Source organism: Plasmodium sp. gorilla clade G2 (assembly GCF_900097015.1).
Source record: "Plasmodium sp. gorilla clade G2 genome assembly, chromosome: 1".
NCBI classification, from domain to species: Eukaryota; Apicomplexa; class Aconoidasida; order Haemosporida; family Plasmodiidae; genus Plasmodium; species Plasmodium adleri (nom. inval.).
The window spans coordinates 50555-68594 of NC_041693.1; the positions used below are offsets into that span (position 1 = coordinate 50555).

Sequence of the window (18040 nt, forward strand, 5' to 3'; positions counted from 1 at the left end):
TATATATATATATATATATATATATATATATACATATATATATATATTTTTTTTTTTTTTTTTTTTTTTTTTTTTTTTTTTACATCATTTAACAATTCAAGTACATTTTTAATTTTTTTTTTTTTTTTTTTTTTTTTTTTTTTATGTTCTTATAATGAATTTTGTTCTACTCTTTTATGGTCCACCTTGTAGCGGTAAAGATAAATTCATAAATTACTTGCTTAAAAGAAATAAGGTGATCTACTTATTTCTTTATTTTTTTGTAAACATAAAAAATGAAAAAGAATATTCCTACAAACAAAATGTAGAGGAAAAAAAATTTTTCATCAAAATAATAAAATATTATTATCAAATAAAGGAGAGAGAACAAAAGAACATATTAAGAACAATAAGAAGAAAGGAAGATAATATAGCACCCTCGTTTTCATTTTTAATATTTCTAACTAGACATTTTTTAAATATCATTAATAAAAAATCATCTATTTTTATTCTTAATAAATATAGAAATACACAAAATGAAACGTTTGATCGTTTAGAGGGAAAAAAAAAACATCATAAGAACAGTAGAAAAAAAATAAAAAGAAAAAATAATAATAAGATAAATAATAATCATAAATATAATAAAATATATAAAAAGTTCTTTTATAAACCATGTATACATAAATATAATAAAAAATTGTTTTTTATTTTTTACAAAAATATATATAAATTCATAAAATATTTTAAAAAATTTTTAACTTATAATTTTAATACATACATATATAACATATCAACAGATCAAATAGAAAAATTATTTTATCACAACACGAACAATATTATAGATGCATTTAAAAGACAACAAATTGAAAGAATCGATACTAATAATTGTCATGTATGTACATTAAATAAATCAAAATTTTATATATTCCACAAGAAAGATAAAAAAATAAATGGAAATATCTTTTATCCAGTTTTCAAAAAATCAAACATAATAAATAAAAATGATACTCTTTTTATAAAATTAAAAAAAACAAACAAAAAAGAAAAGAAAAAACAAAACAAAAAACCAACAAGCTATAATCAAATAAAGTATTGGAACCTGTCTAGAGAAATAGCCTATGAATATTGCAAGAATATAATGAGAAAGGGAGGAACACAAAATAGAATTATTATATTAAATGATACATTTCATTTACCTTCCATGAGAAAAGAATATTATATTCTTACCAAAAAATGTAACACGAAAAGGATATATATGTGATTATTTTTTATATATAATATATACACACATATATTTATATATATATATATATATTTTTATTCCTTTAGATCCTTATAATTATATTCAGACATACATAAATACTCCACTTGCTACATGTCTTAATAGAAATAAGAAGAGGGTAAAATTCAAATATATTTCTTCAAAAACTATTATTAGAAATTATAAATGTCATAAAAAATATTCTATCCAATCAAAGCAAGAAAAATATTTGTCAAAAATGATACATGTAGTCAAATCAAAATATAAATGGCAAGAAAAAATATTATCACTTCAAGTTAATACCTTCTACAAAAAATATAAAACTAAGAAGAATAAAGTAGGAAAGGTAAAGATGAAAAAAATAAAGTTTAATGAGGAAATATATATGGATAATACTCCAACATTTAAATATATATATATATATATGTATATGTTAATTTTTTTTTTTTTTTTTTTTTTTTTCATTTAGTTCGAGCTAGTACATATTCTTCGCTTTATTTACAACCATTTTGATAATTTCAAAAATATGGATACAATAAAAATAAGAAAACATGATAAGAAGAAAAACGATATGAACCCCAACAAATTAAATGTAATATATATTATTACATATAATATATGAACATACTAAAATATAAATATATTTCTTCATTCATTATAAAATTATTATATGTATTTTAATTCTTTTAGATTCTCAATGTAACAATTAATAAAATAATACATGAAAAATTAAAAAACCTACAAAATGGTTAAAAAAAAAAATATAATAAGAAGAAATATATAAATAAATAAATATATATATATATATATATATATATATATATTAACATATAATTTATGCATATTTATTTATATACACATTACATCCTTTATAGAAAAGAAAAACGAATATGCCAAAAGGTTTCATGTCATTAAATTGGAAATATTAAAAGGTATAATAAAAAAGGAAAAAAAAAAAAATAATAACAATAAAATAATATCATACACATATAAATATATATTTTTATATATCTCAGAGTGCCGAATGAATAAAATGATTACTCCAGAATATATAGATAAAAAATTGGACATATCTTAATGAACAATATATACATATATATATATTGAGTGAATAGATTTATTTATTTTTTTTATTTTTTTGTAATAATCTTATAAAAAGTATAAAAAAAAAATTACCAAAAAAAAAAAATATATATACATGTATATAGAATGCTTTTAGAAAATTAATAGAAAACAATTTATTCATAATAAATGTCATATATGTATTTATATTTATATGAATATATTGTAAAAGAGTTTAAAAATGAATCTAGTAAAAATATCACAAATATATAAACTTATTGAGTTTAAAAAATCAAAAAGACTTTTTATGTAATATAACTGACCCGTATTCATCAAATTCCTATAAACACACAAAAAAAAAAAATATATATATATAAATATAAATATAAATACATATATATATATATATATATATATTTATTTATAAATGATTCATTTTGTTTCTTCTTTATGACTTGTTTGGATATCCATATTTTTTTGAAAGTTGCTAAGGAGGCTAAAATCGATCCTCCAATGAATGTACTGAATTTACGTTCAGGAGGGGCACTAATTCTTATCTATAAAAAGAGTCCAATATTAAATAAAATGACAACATTAAAATAAATAAATATATAAATATATAAATATATAAATATATATATATATATATATATATATATATATATATACTGTTATATCCTTGGGAGCAAATTTTCTTATTTCGTTTAACAAGCGATCTCCAAATCCTGCACAGATAATAAATTAAAATGTTTTTATTTTTATGTTAATGTGTAGCATGGATAAAGTTACATAATATCATAAAAAAAAAAAAAAAAAAAAAAATTTATATAAATATCAAATTATAGACCCATAAATATATACATAAAATTATACCTTGGAATAATGTAGTTCCTCCTGATAATACAATATGAGAATATAAAGTTTTTCTAAGATCCATATCAGCCCTTGTTATTGATGTTACGATTAATTCAGAAAGACCTATCAACAAAAAAAAAAAAAATATAATAAAATTGTAAGATTATAAAAATTATATTAATTTTTATATTATACATATAATTTTTTTTTTTTTTTTTTTTTTTTATATTACCCAAATATTCTAATCCTAAAATGGAAGGATTGAACAAAACTTCCGGTGCCCTATATCTCTCCGATCCAATCTGTTAAAAATAAAATGAAGGAATATATATATAAACATATACACACATACATAAATATATATATATATATATATATATATATATATATATATATATATATATATATATATATTCATATATATATATTCTTATATTTTTTGTTTTAACCAATATTTGAGATCCGTCCGGCAGTATATACGGCAAAGTAGTAACAGATTTTTCTGAAGAGTTTTTTTCTTTGCTCATATTAAAAGAAACATAACAACAGTTTTCTTTCATATTCTTAACAACTTCCATTTCTGAAGATGTATTAAATAAGTGCCCATTTTTTCTTAACAAATAGCTTAGGTAGTTTGTTATATCTCTACCTGCGACATCTGTTCTTGTTATTGTATTGGTTATATTATATCCTTTTATTAAAATAAAAATATATATATATATATATATATATATAAATATATATATGAAAATATATATATGTATATATTTTTTCCATGGTGTTTTACCTTCATATATAGACACACAATGACATACACCATCACCACAATCTAAGACTGTTCCATTAGTCTTTCCACAAGAATATAAAGATAAAATGGCTTGCATAGAAATAAACAAAGCAGGTACATTGAAGGTCTCAAAAAAAACTTCAGCAATTTTTTCTTTATTTTTTTGAGGGTTTAAAGGTGCTTCAGTTAATAGGATAGGGTGCTAAAAGAAAAATATACACACATATATATATATATATATAAATTTGTTAGATGAAACATACACACATATACATACATACATATATATATACATATTATTAATATATATATTCATTTTTATTTTTGATACCTCGTCTGAATTAATTTTTAAAGAATTATAAACATGAATCCATATATTCTCCATATCATTCCAATTCTGAATGATTCCATGATTAATAGGATAAGTTACTTTTAAAAGACCTCTATATTCTTCCTAAAAAATAAAAATATATAAATATATAAAAATATATAAATATATAAAAATATATAAATATATATATATATATATATATATATATACAAACAAATGAATAGATTATTTAATTTTTTATGTCATTACGGCTTTATTCCCTACGAATATATTTCCCTCAACAGCTCCTGCCATCACACGTTTATATTTTGGTCTCCCTACACTTATGAGTACAAATAAAATAAAATGAACATATACATATATATATATATATATATATATATATTTTAATTTTTTCTTTTTTTATTACTAAGATGGAAATACAAGTGAGGGTATATCCTCCCCAGCAAATCCACTCTTTATATATCCAGTTCCATTGTCTATTATAATAGGCTGATTAGGATAAATATTATTTACATAATCGTTGTTCATTCTTTTTTTTAACATATAAAAATATATGTATATATATATATATATATATATATATATAATATATGTATTTTTTTTTTTTTGTAAATATATATTTTTAGGTCTAATATTTTAAAATATATTAAAATTTATATTACAATATTAAGAAAAAAAAAAAAAAAAAAAAAAAAAAAAATATATTACCTTAAATAACCCAACATATATATAAGTGAAAAAACATCAATATGTTAAATTAAAAATATATAAATGTAATCATATGTAAACATATAAAAAAAAAAAAAAAATTCTTATAGTATACCTCCTGGTTATAAAATGTATTTACAGTTATAAGAACAGGTTTCTTCTTATAAAAAAAAAAAAAAATAGGAAAAACACAATATTCTATATTGAAATGTTTAATTATATGTATTAAATATTATTTATATTATACATATTTTATTTTATAATTTCCATATTAATTTTTCTTTTTTGTTTTTTAACTACCATAGAACAAATAAATGAATAAATAAATAAATGAATATCCGTGCACGCACGTGTATATACTTATATATATATAATATATTTTATTTTCCTTTTTCATATATATATGGGCTACCCTTTATATAGTATGCTTTCAAAAAAAAAAAAAATATATATACACCTAATATGTATCTTCAAATTTATATAGGATAATATAAATAAATAATAAGAACTTTTAATCTGAAGTTACATGTTTTGTTTTTTTCTCATTAGAAAATAAACCATATAATAATCTTTTAAAAGACATATTATAAAATATAATTAATATATATAAATATATATATATATATATTTAATACATACCATGAATCAAGTTCAAAAAAAAAAGGAAGAGAAAAAGAACAGATAAAGAAAAGAACAATCCTGTTATATTCATTCGAAAAAAAAAAAATAAAAAATAACATATATATATATATATATATATATATATATTTATATATACCACAATTTTATGTTAAGATAAAATATAAATACAAATAGAAACAAATGATGATCTACATACGCATTTCTTAGAGACATGGAAAAAATATATATATTTATTAATATATATATATATAAAATTAAGAACACAATAGATATAATATATATCTTATATTATCATATTTTAATATATTCCTTAATAAAAATTACATTTTTCCTTATATTATTTACTAGAAAAATCCTTTTAATATTTTTTATCAACATATATTTATTCAAAAAAAAAAAAAAAAAAAAATTAGTATATTCTATAATATAAAAAGGAAAACAATTTGAATAAGGCACATTATTGAAGATATGTATAGTTCTTATCTTTAAATTATTTATTATATAAAAAATATATATATATATATAATATATATGGAAATAATAAATATCTCCAAGAAATATACTATTCATTCATTTATTTATTTCATTTTTTTTTTTTTTTTTTTTTCCTTTTTATGAAGAGGGAGAATAAAGAATGTTATATATATATATATAATAATAATAATAAATATAAATCTTTATATAAACATTTATATATTTGTTTTATTTTATTATTAAAAAAATACAAACATATAAAGATAGAAAAAAAAAAAAAAAAAAAAAAAAAAAAAAAAAGTATAATTTTAAGGAAACGATATATATGACAATTTAATATAAATATGTATGAAATAAAAAAATAACAAGAAAACAAATATACATAATAAATAAATATAAATATAAATAAATATATACATATATTTATTTATATGTTTATTATTTTTTTATAAAGTAATATGTTGTGTAACTTTTTTAATATTTTTTCAGTATTTCGATGACATAAAATATAAAAATATGATGAGCTCTTGAAAATAAAAGATCGTTGTAAGTATAATGAAATATATATAAATAAATATATATATATATATATATATATATTTATATTTATATTTATATATGTTTCTTTCTTATTTATAAATATATTATATATATATATATTTATATTTATATATACCACATTGTTGATATATTGCTTATTTAAAAAAAAAAAAAAAATTTATATAATGATAAAAAAAAACACAAGATTGTTGTTCTACCTTTATATGACTATATGGTGTTTGTTTATTGACAAATGTAAAAACAGTGAGACAAAAAATAATAATTATAATGATTACTACAATAATTATTTATCAAAGATTCATTCTTTTAAGTCTCCTTTCAATGTAGAAAATTTAGAAAATGGTTGGAATATTGATTATTCAAGTGTGAGTTCAAATAAACATGTTGTATTAATACCAAACATTTATAACAGAAGAGGTGTTCTTTATAATAAGAATCCTATAAAGTCTGACAATTTTATTATTGAATTTAATTTCTTTATAGAAAGAAAATATTACAAAGAAAATATTGATCAGAAATATTATAAAGATGAAAATAAAGATGTACATGAAATTGTATATAAAACCAAATCTGATGAAAAATTGAATACATCTAATAAAACAAATAATAAAAATCAAAAGGAAATAAAAAGAAATGGATTCGCTTTATGGCTATTAAAGGATGAATTTATTATTAAAGAAGCTAACAGTGATGTAAATCTTGTATTAGAAGAAGAGGAGTATAATATATTTGGATATAAAAATGTTTTTAATGGTATAGGTATTTTATTTCAACTAAAAAATAACAGCAACAATAATAATAACCACAATAAAAATAATAGTGATATTTTAAACGTATCTATGATTGTAAACAATGGAAATGAATCTATAAATCCAGACGATTCAAACATTTTTAAAAATATACCTATTGATATGATTATGATTAATAATTTAATACACACAAAAATTATGTGTAATAAAAAGGAAATAACGATTGCCTTTTATTATCCTAAGAGTAATAATTATATTAATACTTTAATTATGAAAAAAGATATAGCCAAAGAAAATTATATAGCTTTTACATCTTTCAATTATAAAGAAGATGATAATAAACAATATAACCAAAATAAAAATGTTTATGTTCCTACATTTGTTGGAATAAAACAAATATTAACATTTAATCTGAATAATAATATAAATGGTATAAATGATATAAATGATATAAATGATATAAATAATAATAATATTAATTATAATAAAGATATTTCAGCTAATGATATCAATACATCTGTCAATGAAATATTAAATGATATGAATCCACAAAATAATAATATCAATCAAACAATAGATGTATTAAAATCTATAACGACATTGTTACAAAAATTTATGACATATCAAATAAACAGTGAAAAAAAATTATTACAAAATATAGATATATTAAATGAAAGATTACAATATGTACAATCTGAATTAAAAGTTATAAAAAAAAATTTAATAAATCAAACAGAAGATCCAAAAAATTTACAAAAAATCTTTTCAACAGAATTAACTGGTCTAAAAAATCTTTTCCACACACATACACAACATCATAAAAAAAATATGGAAGATATTACAAATAAATTAACAAAAAAAATTGAAAAAAATAATGAATTAAAATTATTAACAGAAAAAGCTCATAAACTTGAACAAATTATTAATAAAGGAAATTCATCAGTATATATTTTGTGTTTAGTATTTGCTTTATTAATCATATTTACTTTAATATTAATATATAAAAAAATACGAGATGTAGAAAAAAAACACATCCTATAAAATAAATGAAAAATGAAAATAAAAATAAATATATACATATATATATAAACATTTCATTTATTTTTTATATTTTAATATTTGTGAACACAAATAAAAATATACATGTATTTGTTACTACATTCACATGTTTATATATATATATTTTATATATTTTAAAAATATTCTTATATTTTACATTTCATTTTAAAATTTTGGAATTTATATTGTCATTTTTATTATTTTTTTTTAAATTTATTTTACTATTTTTTTTTTTTTTATGCGTAATTAAAAAACTCAACTTATTTACACACAACCTTTATTTTTAAAAAATTAAAAATGTCCAGAATAAATGTACTTCTCCTCATACATACATATATATATATATATATAATGTGATTAATATTTGAGCCATTCTCTTTATATATATAAAGATATAAATATTTAATGTTTTTACAACCAATATGAATATTATATGGAACTATTTAATTATTCATATATAACGACAAAAAAAAAAAAAAATAAGATCCATATAAGTAAAACCATTTGACAGCATGATATAAAACTATAAAAAATAAATCAAATAAATAAAATTTTGGTCTACATGCACATACAAGACAATATCTTATATATATATATATATATTTAACCATGTTTTATTATATATATATATTTTTTTTTTTTTTTTTTTTTTTTTTTTTTTTCTCATTTTTTGTCATGTGATATTTGTTTATATATATATATATATATATATTATCTATTCCTTTTATATAATAATAAATTTAATATATCCTCTTTAAAAAAAATTTATAAATATTTTTTTGTATTATTTCATTGTCCACTTTTTACAAAATGCTTATGAGAATTTCAAGATATTTTTTTCTTTTGTATTTAATAAAGGCACATCTTGGTATATTCAAAAATAAAGAGAAAAAAAAATAAATAATCTAAATAATACATATATATATATATATATATATATTTATATATTTATATTTATATTTCCCTTTTGTAGATTCGTTTTCAAGATATGGGACCCGCTTTCGACAGTCAACCCTTGAAACATATATGTAAGCACAATGTTTTAAAAAAAAGGAAAGGAATTATTCCTATAATACTACAAAAAGAAATATATTTTATAATAACATATATATATATATATATATATATATATTTTATCATTTTAGAGATAGTGGTGATGTGACATATAATAATTTTATTATAAACAAAAGATTACTTAAAGAACATTCAAACTGTGATGCATGGTCTGAGTGGAGTGCATGCTCTAAAACATGTGACTATGGAGTAAAAATCCGAGTAAGAATAAGTACAGATGAAAAGAAATCACATGGATGTCATAATATTACAGAATCTACAATTTGTCATATACAAATATGTCCTGAAACTTATGAAGAAGCAGAAAAAACTTATTTACAAAATAAAGAAAAAGAACAAAAGAAAAAATTCAAAACAAAATATATTTTAATCTTTACTATTTTTTCTGTAATTAATATTATAGTCTTATTAATATGTCTTATCTTATCAATCAAAAAAAAAATTATCTAACAAAATAAATAAATATATATATATATATTTATGTTATTCACTATGATATTGCGTTCATATGTTATTTTATTTATATATATGTTTCTTTTTTTTTTCAACATTTCCTATATTAAAAATAATAAATATAATATTTTTTTAAAAAATACATACTCAAAATATATATGTATATATATATGTGTTGATCTATAATTATTTTATTTTATATACTTTTATTTCTTCAATAAAATAAAAGAACATATATGGCTTTATTTTATTTCTTTAACTTTTAAAATACAAAATAATATATTTTTAATATATATATAATATATATTTAATGTGCATAAATATATGTATTGTATGTTTAATAAATAAAAACATTTGAGCATATTTACAAAAATATAATATATATATATTATATATTATATATATATGTGGCACGTTAGATTTGTTCTTAGCGGAACACATATTACTACCATGCGTAATATATGTATATCATATATATATATATATATATATATATATATATATATTTATTTATTTTTTTTTTTTTTGTGTACATAATATTTATATATTCACTTATGTTCACATAATTTTCTTATCTTTTCTTTTATTTATTTAAACAAAAATTATAGAGAATAAATATATTCCTATGGCATATTAAATGAATACTTTTATTATTTTATATATATATATATATATATATATACATATATTTCGATTTGAAAAAAAAAAAAAAAAAAAAAAAAAAAATGAACATATATTAGCTTACATGCAAAAAGAAAAAAAAATATATATTTGAAATATTTGCATTGATGTATATATTTGATTAAATTTTAAAAACAATAAAATGAAAAAATCAAAAATAAAATAAACTCACAAAGAACTAATCATATATATATTATATATATGTTATATATATGTGTGTATGTTAATATACCAATATGTTTTTTTTGGTACCATAAAATATTTAATGAATTAAAAAAATTATAACATATATATATATATATATATATATATATATATATATATATATATGTTCTTATTTTAAAAAAAAAAAAAAAAAAAAAAAAAAATTATGTTAACAAAAGTGCACAAGTATTTTTAAAATATTGGTATATTCCGATTTTTTAATATATGTTATATATATATATATATACATATATATTTATCATATATATATATGTAACATGTATGTCTAACTTTCATTTTTACCATGTCATATAAAAACACATTTGTATGAACAACCCCACATTTTTCTTTTTTTTAAGTGTAGATTTTATATAATTATATAAACATTTGTATATACATACATACATATATATATATATATAAGATGTGGTTTTTCTACTTGTTGACTTACATTTTAAAATTGTTATTTTTTCTTATTTTCATGTGTTCACCTTTGTAAGCTTTGTCACTCTTTTTTTGTATTTATTTTATGCTCAACATATAAATATATAAATATATAAATATATATATATATATATATATATATATATATATATATATATATATATATATATATATTCATATATATATTCATATATATATCCATTTATATATCTTTTACGTGTTATATTAAAAAAAAAACGAAATGGGAGACTTTAACGATTTAAGCGTAGAACTGAAAAAAACGGAATTAATAAAAGAGGAGTTGAAAAATCTTAGCCATATAATTCATAACGAATTTAATTTCTTTTGTCAAAATGAAAACAAGAATATAATATTCAGTAATAATATTAAGAATTCTTATAATGACGATATATTTTCTACTAGTACATTAAATAATTTATATACATCATGGAAATTAGAAGATTTTTCTCATTTTGATTTTAATAGTATTTTAGATATATTAAAAAGAAATCAATATGTTATGTGTAGTATATATTTCCTTATAATCTTTTCTTGCTTATATTTTTTAACATTATTATTATATACAAAATGTATAAAAAGAATGTTAAAAAAATGGTTCTGTAAATATTGTACCTCACATATAAGTGAAAATAGTAGTCATAATGAAGACAGAACTTTATTACAAAGTGTAATGAAAAAATCTTGTTATTTTATAACATATTCATTTATAACATTCCTTTTATTATTACTTCTACTTTCTGGAATTACATATATGCATTATTTTATAAAAACTAAAAGAGGAATACATGATAATATTTGTAATATATATACAAAAATTGATGCCTTCTTATTAAATAAATGTACTGATCCAAACACAGTCGACATTTCATGTTATTCAGCTGAACATATATTAACTGATGTTGATTCAATATTAAAAGAATATAAAAAAATGAAACTCAGGGCAAAGGACGACTCATTGCTAGACGAAAACACTCCCTTCCCCCTCCTCGAAAGTAAGAAAAAGGGAACATAAATAAATAAATAAATATATATATATATTATATATATATATATATGTATATTTTTTTTTTTTTTTTTTTTTTTTTTTTTTTTTTTTTTTTTTTTTAGGATACATTACAACGTTCAATAAGCTCAATATACTAAAAGAAAACATAAATAAAAATAACGAGGCACTCGAAAACGGATATTTTCACACCTATCCTGCACTCACAGGGATCAGTGAAACACTAACAACCATTCTTAATGAAGGAAATAAAAATTTCGACAATGCTAGAAAGATTATTAAAGAAGTTAAAAGTACAATAAAGTATTCATTTCATACAATCGATGAAACAATAAGAAATATATTTAATGATAATTTACCTAAATTTACAGAATTAATAACAAAAGCTGGAAATTCTATTAAAGGAATAAATAACAAATATAAAATTAAAGAACGAATTCCTAAATATACAAATATTATTCTATTAACTAATATTGTTTTATTATTACCACCATTATTAATATTATTAGGTATCATAATATTTATGATTTATATTCTTATAGGAAATATTCAAAAAAATAATAATTTCTTTATTAAATTATTTGGTCATTTCAGTGCTTACTTTGGATTCCTTACAATTGTTATTTTATCATTTGGAATATTATTCTTAAGTACATCAATTATAGGAGGAACTACTTGTATTTTATCAGAGCGAATACTAAAAAATGAATTACGTTTCGATATATTAAATAATACTCTTATAGATTATTGTATTAAAAATGAAAACGCACCATTAATTGATGATAATATAACAACAACTCTTGTAAGTAAAATTAATTCTTTTGATACAGGATCTATAGATAAAAATATAAACGAATATGAAAAACATTTTACAACTTTAAAAACATCTTTTTATGAAAATTCGCTAAATTTTATGGATTATATATGGGTTGTTATAGTCAAACAAGACCATAATATGTTTTTAAATAGAATAAGAAATGAAGAAGTCAAGTTATCATTATTAACAACAAGTATTATAAACGAAAATATTAAATTTGGAGATGTAGAAGCTATGGGTATCAAATCCTATTTAAATGAGTTAAACCGAATTATTTTTCAAGGAATAAATGGTAAAATATGTTTTAATGATATAGTATGTGAAAAGGAAGCTAATACATATAATATTACTGAGAATTCAAAAACAGACGATCAAAAATATTTATCTATACGTAATCAAGTAAATGATCAATATAAAGATGATTTAGATTTAATTATCCAACTGTTTGTTTATAAAGCACGTATTTTAAAAGAAAAAATATTCGATATCAACGATCTTGATAGTAATGAAAAAAACAAAATAGGATGGAGCGAATATACACCCAGAAATACACATGGAACCCAAAAAAAATCAATCATTAATACTTTCCTAATAAATGTTATTGAAAGTATTAACTTTTCAGAAATAATATATTTCTTTGATAAAATGAAAGATCAATTTAATGTACTTAAATCATTAATTCTATTAAAAATTGATACATTAACAAAAAATACAAATTGTAATAAATTTGTAAAAGAACTTATTGATGTAAGAAAGGATTATTGTAATAAAATCGTTTTGAATTTATCTACATTATCTATATATTTAATTATATTTGCAATCACTTCCTTTTTATTATGGTATCTATTTCTATTCTTGTGGTTCTATTATAATATTAAACCATCATAGATTAATAACATTCTTCCGACAATAATAATAAAAAAAAAAAAAAAATTAAATTATGATAAAATTGTTCACTTATGTAGTAAACACAAAATGAAATAATTTTATCCCAGGTAGCAAAGTATATCTGCTTATTAATTTTATGATACAAATATTAAAATTATCTAATTGAAGGAAGAAACACCTTCCCTCAAAAAAAAATAAATAAATAAATATTAAAAGGTAACACATATATATATATATATATATATATATATATATATTTTTGTTTTGTTTTTTTTTGTCTTTGTTTCATTTTATTCAATTTTTATAGCATATCATGCTATGTAATTCTTTCATAAACCTTACTTTTTTTTTTTTTTTTACATCCTTTATTTATATTAAATAAAATTATTGTTATTTGAAAATTATATTTTTCTTTTTTTTTTTTTCAATATAATTTTACAAACATTTTATACTTTTCATATTTTTCTATTAACTCTCAAACCTTTCATTATTTTGTTTTCTTTCTTTTTTAACAAAAATTACTCATCTCAAAAATATAAGCTATTTTATATGACGCAAAACCTGACTTGTTCAGGCGAGACAAGTATACATTTAAACCATTTTGGCTTGATATTATTATATAAAGTATATTAAATATATGAACCGTTCAGGTAACACACACACACACACACATATATATATATATACATATACACCTTTGTATTGTTTTAGATATATTAAAGGTATGATTCCTTATTGATACCTTTTAATTTATAAAATTATAACCCTAATTAATTTATACACTTTTCTTTTCTTATCAAATAGATATATATTTTAAAAGAAAAATAAATTTAATTTAATTATTATTTTTAAATGGTTTAAAATGTTAAGGTAGATATATATATATATGTATAAAATGTATACACATAACATACAAAAAGAAGCGTTTTTTAAAATAATATTAATCTAAAAAAAAAAAAAAAAAAAAGAAAAATTAAAATAAAATAAAATGAGAAAAAATGAGAAAAAATGAGAAAAAAAAAAAAAAAAAAACAAGAGAAAAAAAAAAAGAAGACAAATAATAGCCTTAAAAATAAATAAAAAGAACAAATTAAAAGAAAAAATTATATATACATATATGTAAACATATATATATATATATATATATATATATATATATATATATATATATATAATGTTATAATAATGAAATAAAATGATAATAAATAGGAACATCGTATTTTATTTAATATTTATATTTATACACACATAACATATATATGTTTTATTTGGTTCCTTTAAGAAATACAAAAAATTTTAAAAGAAAAAAAAAAAAAAAATGAAATGATATAATATGTGTATTTATTTCTTCATTTTAATATTTTATTATTTTTATATTTTATTTTTTTTGTTCCTTCCAAATAGCATTAAAAATATAACAATTTTTTTTATAATAGTAAATAATTATATATTAATGATAAATCGGATTACATTTTGTTCCAACGTTATGGTCTATGTGCAAAATAAAATTCTTTTTTCTGTCAACATTTGGTAATTAAATAAATACATACATATATACATATATATATATATATATATATATATATATATATATATATATATATATTCTATTTTATATGTTAATTTATTTTATTTTATTTTTTTTATTTATTCCCTTCAAAATATCACATTTGCATTTTTATTGCGTATTAAAAAACAAACCAAATATTTTTTTAAAAAAGTTAACGTTGATAATCCAAAAATTATAAGGTCCATCAACAAAAATCATTTTAATAAAACCCATTCCATAAGAATTTTCTTGTTCAGTTGATATATTTTCAACAATTGGAGTATCTGATGGCTTGACTTCTTTTAAACTATGTGCATGCCAAGCGTTCTGTTCACTTTTTGACAAGTCTACAACTGTGCCTACAGTTTTATCTGTGATAGCTATAGATGTATTATGTAAGTTAAATATAAGATCTGGAAAAATTTGATTAAGTATATTATTTTGAATAAATTTAGGAATATTAACATCATAAATAATTGACATAACATATTTAACTCCTTTATCATAAGAATTTTTACTTTTAGGATAGATACAGAAAAAGTTTTCATAGTTATTAATTCTAGCATAACTACTATTATTATCAAAAACATCATTTAAAGATTTATTTATAATTAATAACATATTTTTGTTATTATAATATTTTTGATATACTTCATATATAGTATCTTGACTTTTAAATGGCCATGGAAGTCCATTTATAAGATATAAATATTTTCTTTCATCTTCTGGAACATCTTTTTCATTTTGTAAAATATATTTATTCACATTTATTTTTTCATTTTTATCAATCTTTTCTTGAATATCAGATTTTTTTAAATTCAAATAATTTAATTTATATATATTTTTATTCCAATCTTTAATAGTCTCAACATCATTTAAAGCATAACTTAAAGAATAAGCAGACACATCATCCATCTCTCCATATCCTAATAAATCATATGTTATTTTACTTTTCTCATCATTATTGTTTTTACATAATGTTACCATATCTGATGTATGTAATTTTGTACATTCATTAAATGGAAATGTTTTATTATTTACTTGATCACAAAAATTTAAATAATAATCTAACATATCATCATTTATTAATGTTCCATTCTTTGTTCTTAAATTTAATGATGCATTTTCTATACTTCCTTCTGCTTCTGCTTGAGCTTGACCTTGTATATTATTTCCTTCATATGATTCACCAGTTTTTATAAAACTTGATGTATTCTCTTTATCATTATTAAATACTGATGAGGATGTATGATAGTTACAAGATTCTTTTACATCTTCTTTTGTTTTCTCATTAACAGCAGCAGCTTCAAGGGATTCTTCTTTATTTTCTTTTAATATTCTACTATTTGTTTTATTCTTATAAATATTATTATCTAATTTTATATTTATCACAATATTCTTATTATATACTACTTCTCTTGATATATTCCTATAATTATTAATAATATTATCATATCCAACTACCAGTTCCACCACAAAGAAAACAAAAGACAATAAAATAAATTTTCTTCTTCTTAAACTCATTTTTTAAAAATAAATATAAATATAAATATAAATATAAATAACTTTAAATATATATATATAATAAATATAATATATATATTATATAATCACAAAAGAAAATGTGCTTTCCCCTCTTTCTCTTCTTTTTCTTCTTTCTCTTCTATTTTTTCGTTTTTTTTTTATTTTCTTTCCCTTGTCAAAAATAAATAAAATGAAATCAAAATATATATATTGTTACAAAATGTTTTGAACACTATCTACCAATAACCTAAAGCATATAAAAAAAATATTAATTAATCAACAATGTCAGATTTTAAATTATATAAAAATTTAAACATGAATGTATTTAAAATATTTTAGAACAAATCATAAGGTGTAAAAAAAAAAAAAAAAATTAAAAATAAAACGTGAAAAGTAAAATGTAAAAAAAAATGAAAAATAAAATTCAAAAGGGTATATATAAACAAATATATATATGTATATATGTATATTTTTTTTTTTTTTTTTTTATTACACTGCCGTTGTTATTTAATATATACTATTCTTAAATATATAAAAATTATATAAAAAAAAAAAAAAAAAACAATTTAAATATATACAAATAAAAAAAAAAAAAAATACATATACACTATGAAATCATTTATTACAATGTGTAATGTTCCATTTTCTAATTAACACTTTTTTTTTTTTTTTTTTTCTTAAAATTTATGTTATTCAATAATTATAGATAAGTGTGTACAATAATAAAATGATATGAATATATAAATAAAACATATATATATATATATATGTAGATATAATTTTATATTTATTTATTTTTTTTTTTTTTTGTGGCGTTTAAAATATATATATATATTTATAATCAGATGTTGAAATTTATCTTACCACATATTTTTTTCTTTTTCATTCATTCTAAATATCGTGTAAAAACT

The 18040-nt window shown here is 18.1% G+C and overlaps 6 protein-coding genes across 6 annotated transcripts; 4 read left to right on the forward strand and 2 right to left on the reverse strand.

Moving 5' to 3' along the window:
• Positions 1-154: 154 nt before the first annotated feature.
• PADL01_0101300 (L-seryl-tRNA(Sec) kinase, putative) lies at positions 155-2318 on the forward strand (the record flags this gene model as incomplete). Its single annotated transcript, XM_028681003.1, has 6 exons — positions 155-1214; positions 1309-1577; positions 1716-1832; positions 1931-1988; positions 2116-2172; positions 2257-2318. The coding sequence occupies 6 exons, from the start codon at positions 155-157 to the stop codon at positions 2316-2318; spliced, it is 1623 nt and encodes a 540-aa protein (XP_028536138.1).
• Positions 2319-2594: 276 nt separating this feature from the next.
• Positions 2595-4806, reverse strand: PADL01_0101400 (actin-related protein; the record flags this gene model as incomplete). The annotated part of the gene is made up of 10 exons (XM_028681114.1): positions 2595-2642; positions 2758-2859; positions 2972-3027; positions 3176-3280; positions 3390-3459; positions 3607-3848; positions 3945-4146; positions 4276-4398; positions 4525-4597; positions 4685-4806. 10 exons carry the CDS (start codon positions 4804-4806, stop codon positions 2595-2597), a joined length of 1143 nt encoding a protein of 380 aa, XP_028536139.1.
• Positions 4807-6827: 2021 nt separating this feature from the next.
• PADL01_0101500 (parasite-infected erythrocyte surface protein) lies at positions 6828-8453 on the forward strand (the record flags this gene model as incomplete). Its single annotated transcript, XM_028681225.1, has 1 exon — positions 6828-8453. One exon carries the CDS (start codon positions 6828-6830, stop codon positions 8451-8453), a length of 1626 nt encoding a protein of 541 aa, XP_028536140.1.
• An 828-nt stretch (positions 8454-9281) lies between these two features.
• PADL01_0101600 (thrombospondin-related sporozoite protein) lies at positions 9282-9995 on the forward strand (the record flags this gene model as incomplete). Its single annotated transcript, XM_028681336.1, has 3 exons — positions 9282-9339; positions 9445-9499; positions 9617-9995. The coding sequence occupies 3 exons, from the start codon at positions 9282-9284 to the stop codon at positions 9993-9995; spliced, it is 492 nt and encodes a 163-aa protein (XP_028536141.1).
• A 1573-nt stretch (positions 9996-11568) lies between these two features.
• PADL01_0101700 (conserved Plasmodium membrane protein, unknown function) lies at positions 11569-14056 on the forward strand (the record flags this gene model as incomplete). Its single annotated transcript, XM_028681447.1, has 2 exons — positions 11569-12340; positions 12456-14056. The coding sequence occupies 2 exons, from the start codon at positions 11569-11571 to the stop codon at positions 14054-14056; spliced, it is 2373 nt and encodes a 790-aa protein (XP_028536142.1).
• A 1678-nt stretch (positions 14057-15734) lies between these two features.
• On the reverse strand, positions 15735-17129 carry PADL01_0101800 (StAR-related lipid transfer protein; the record flags this gene model as incomplete). Its single annotated transcript, XM_028681558.1, has 1 exon — positions 15735-17129. One exon carries the CDS (start codon positions 17127-17129, stop codon positions 15735-15737), a length of 1395 nt encoding a protein of 464 aa, XP_028536143.1.
• Positions 17130-18040: the final 911 nt, after the last annotated feature.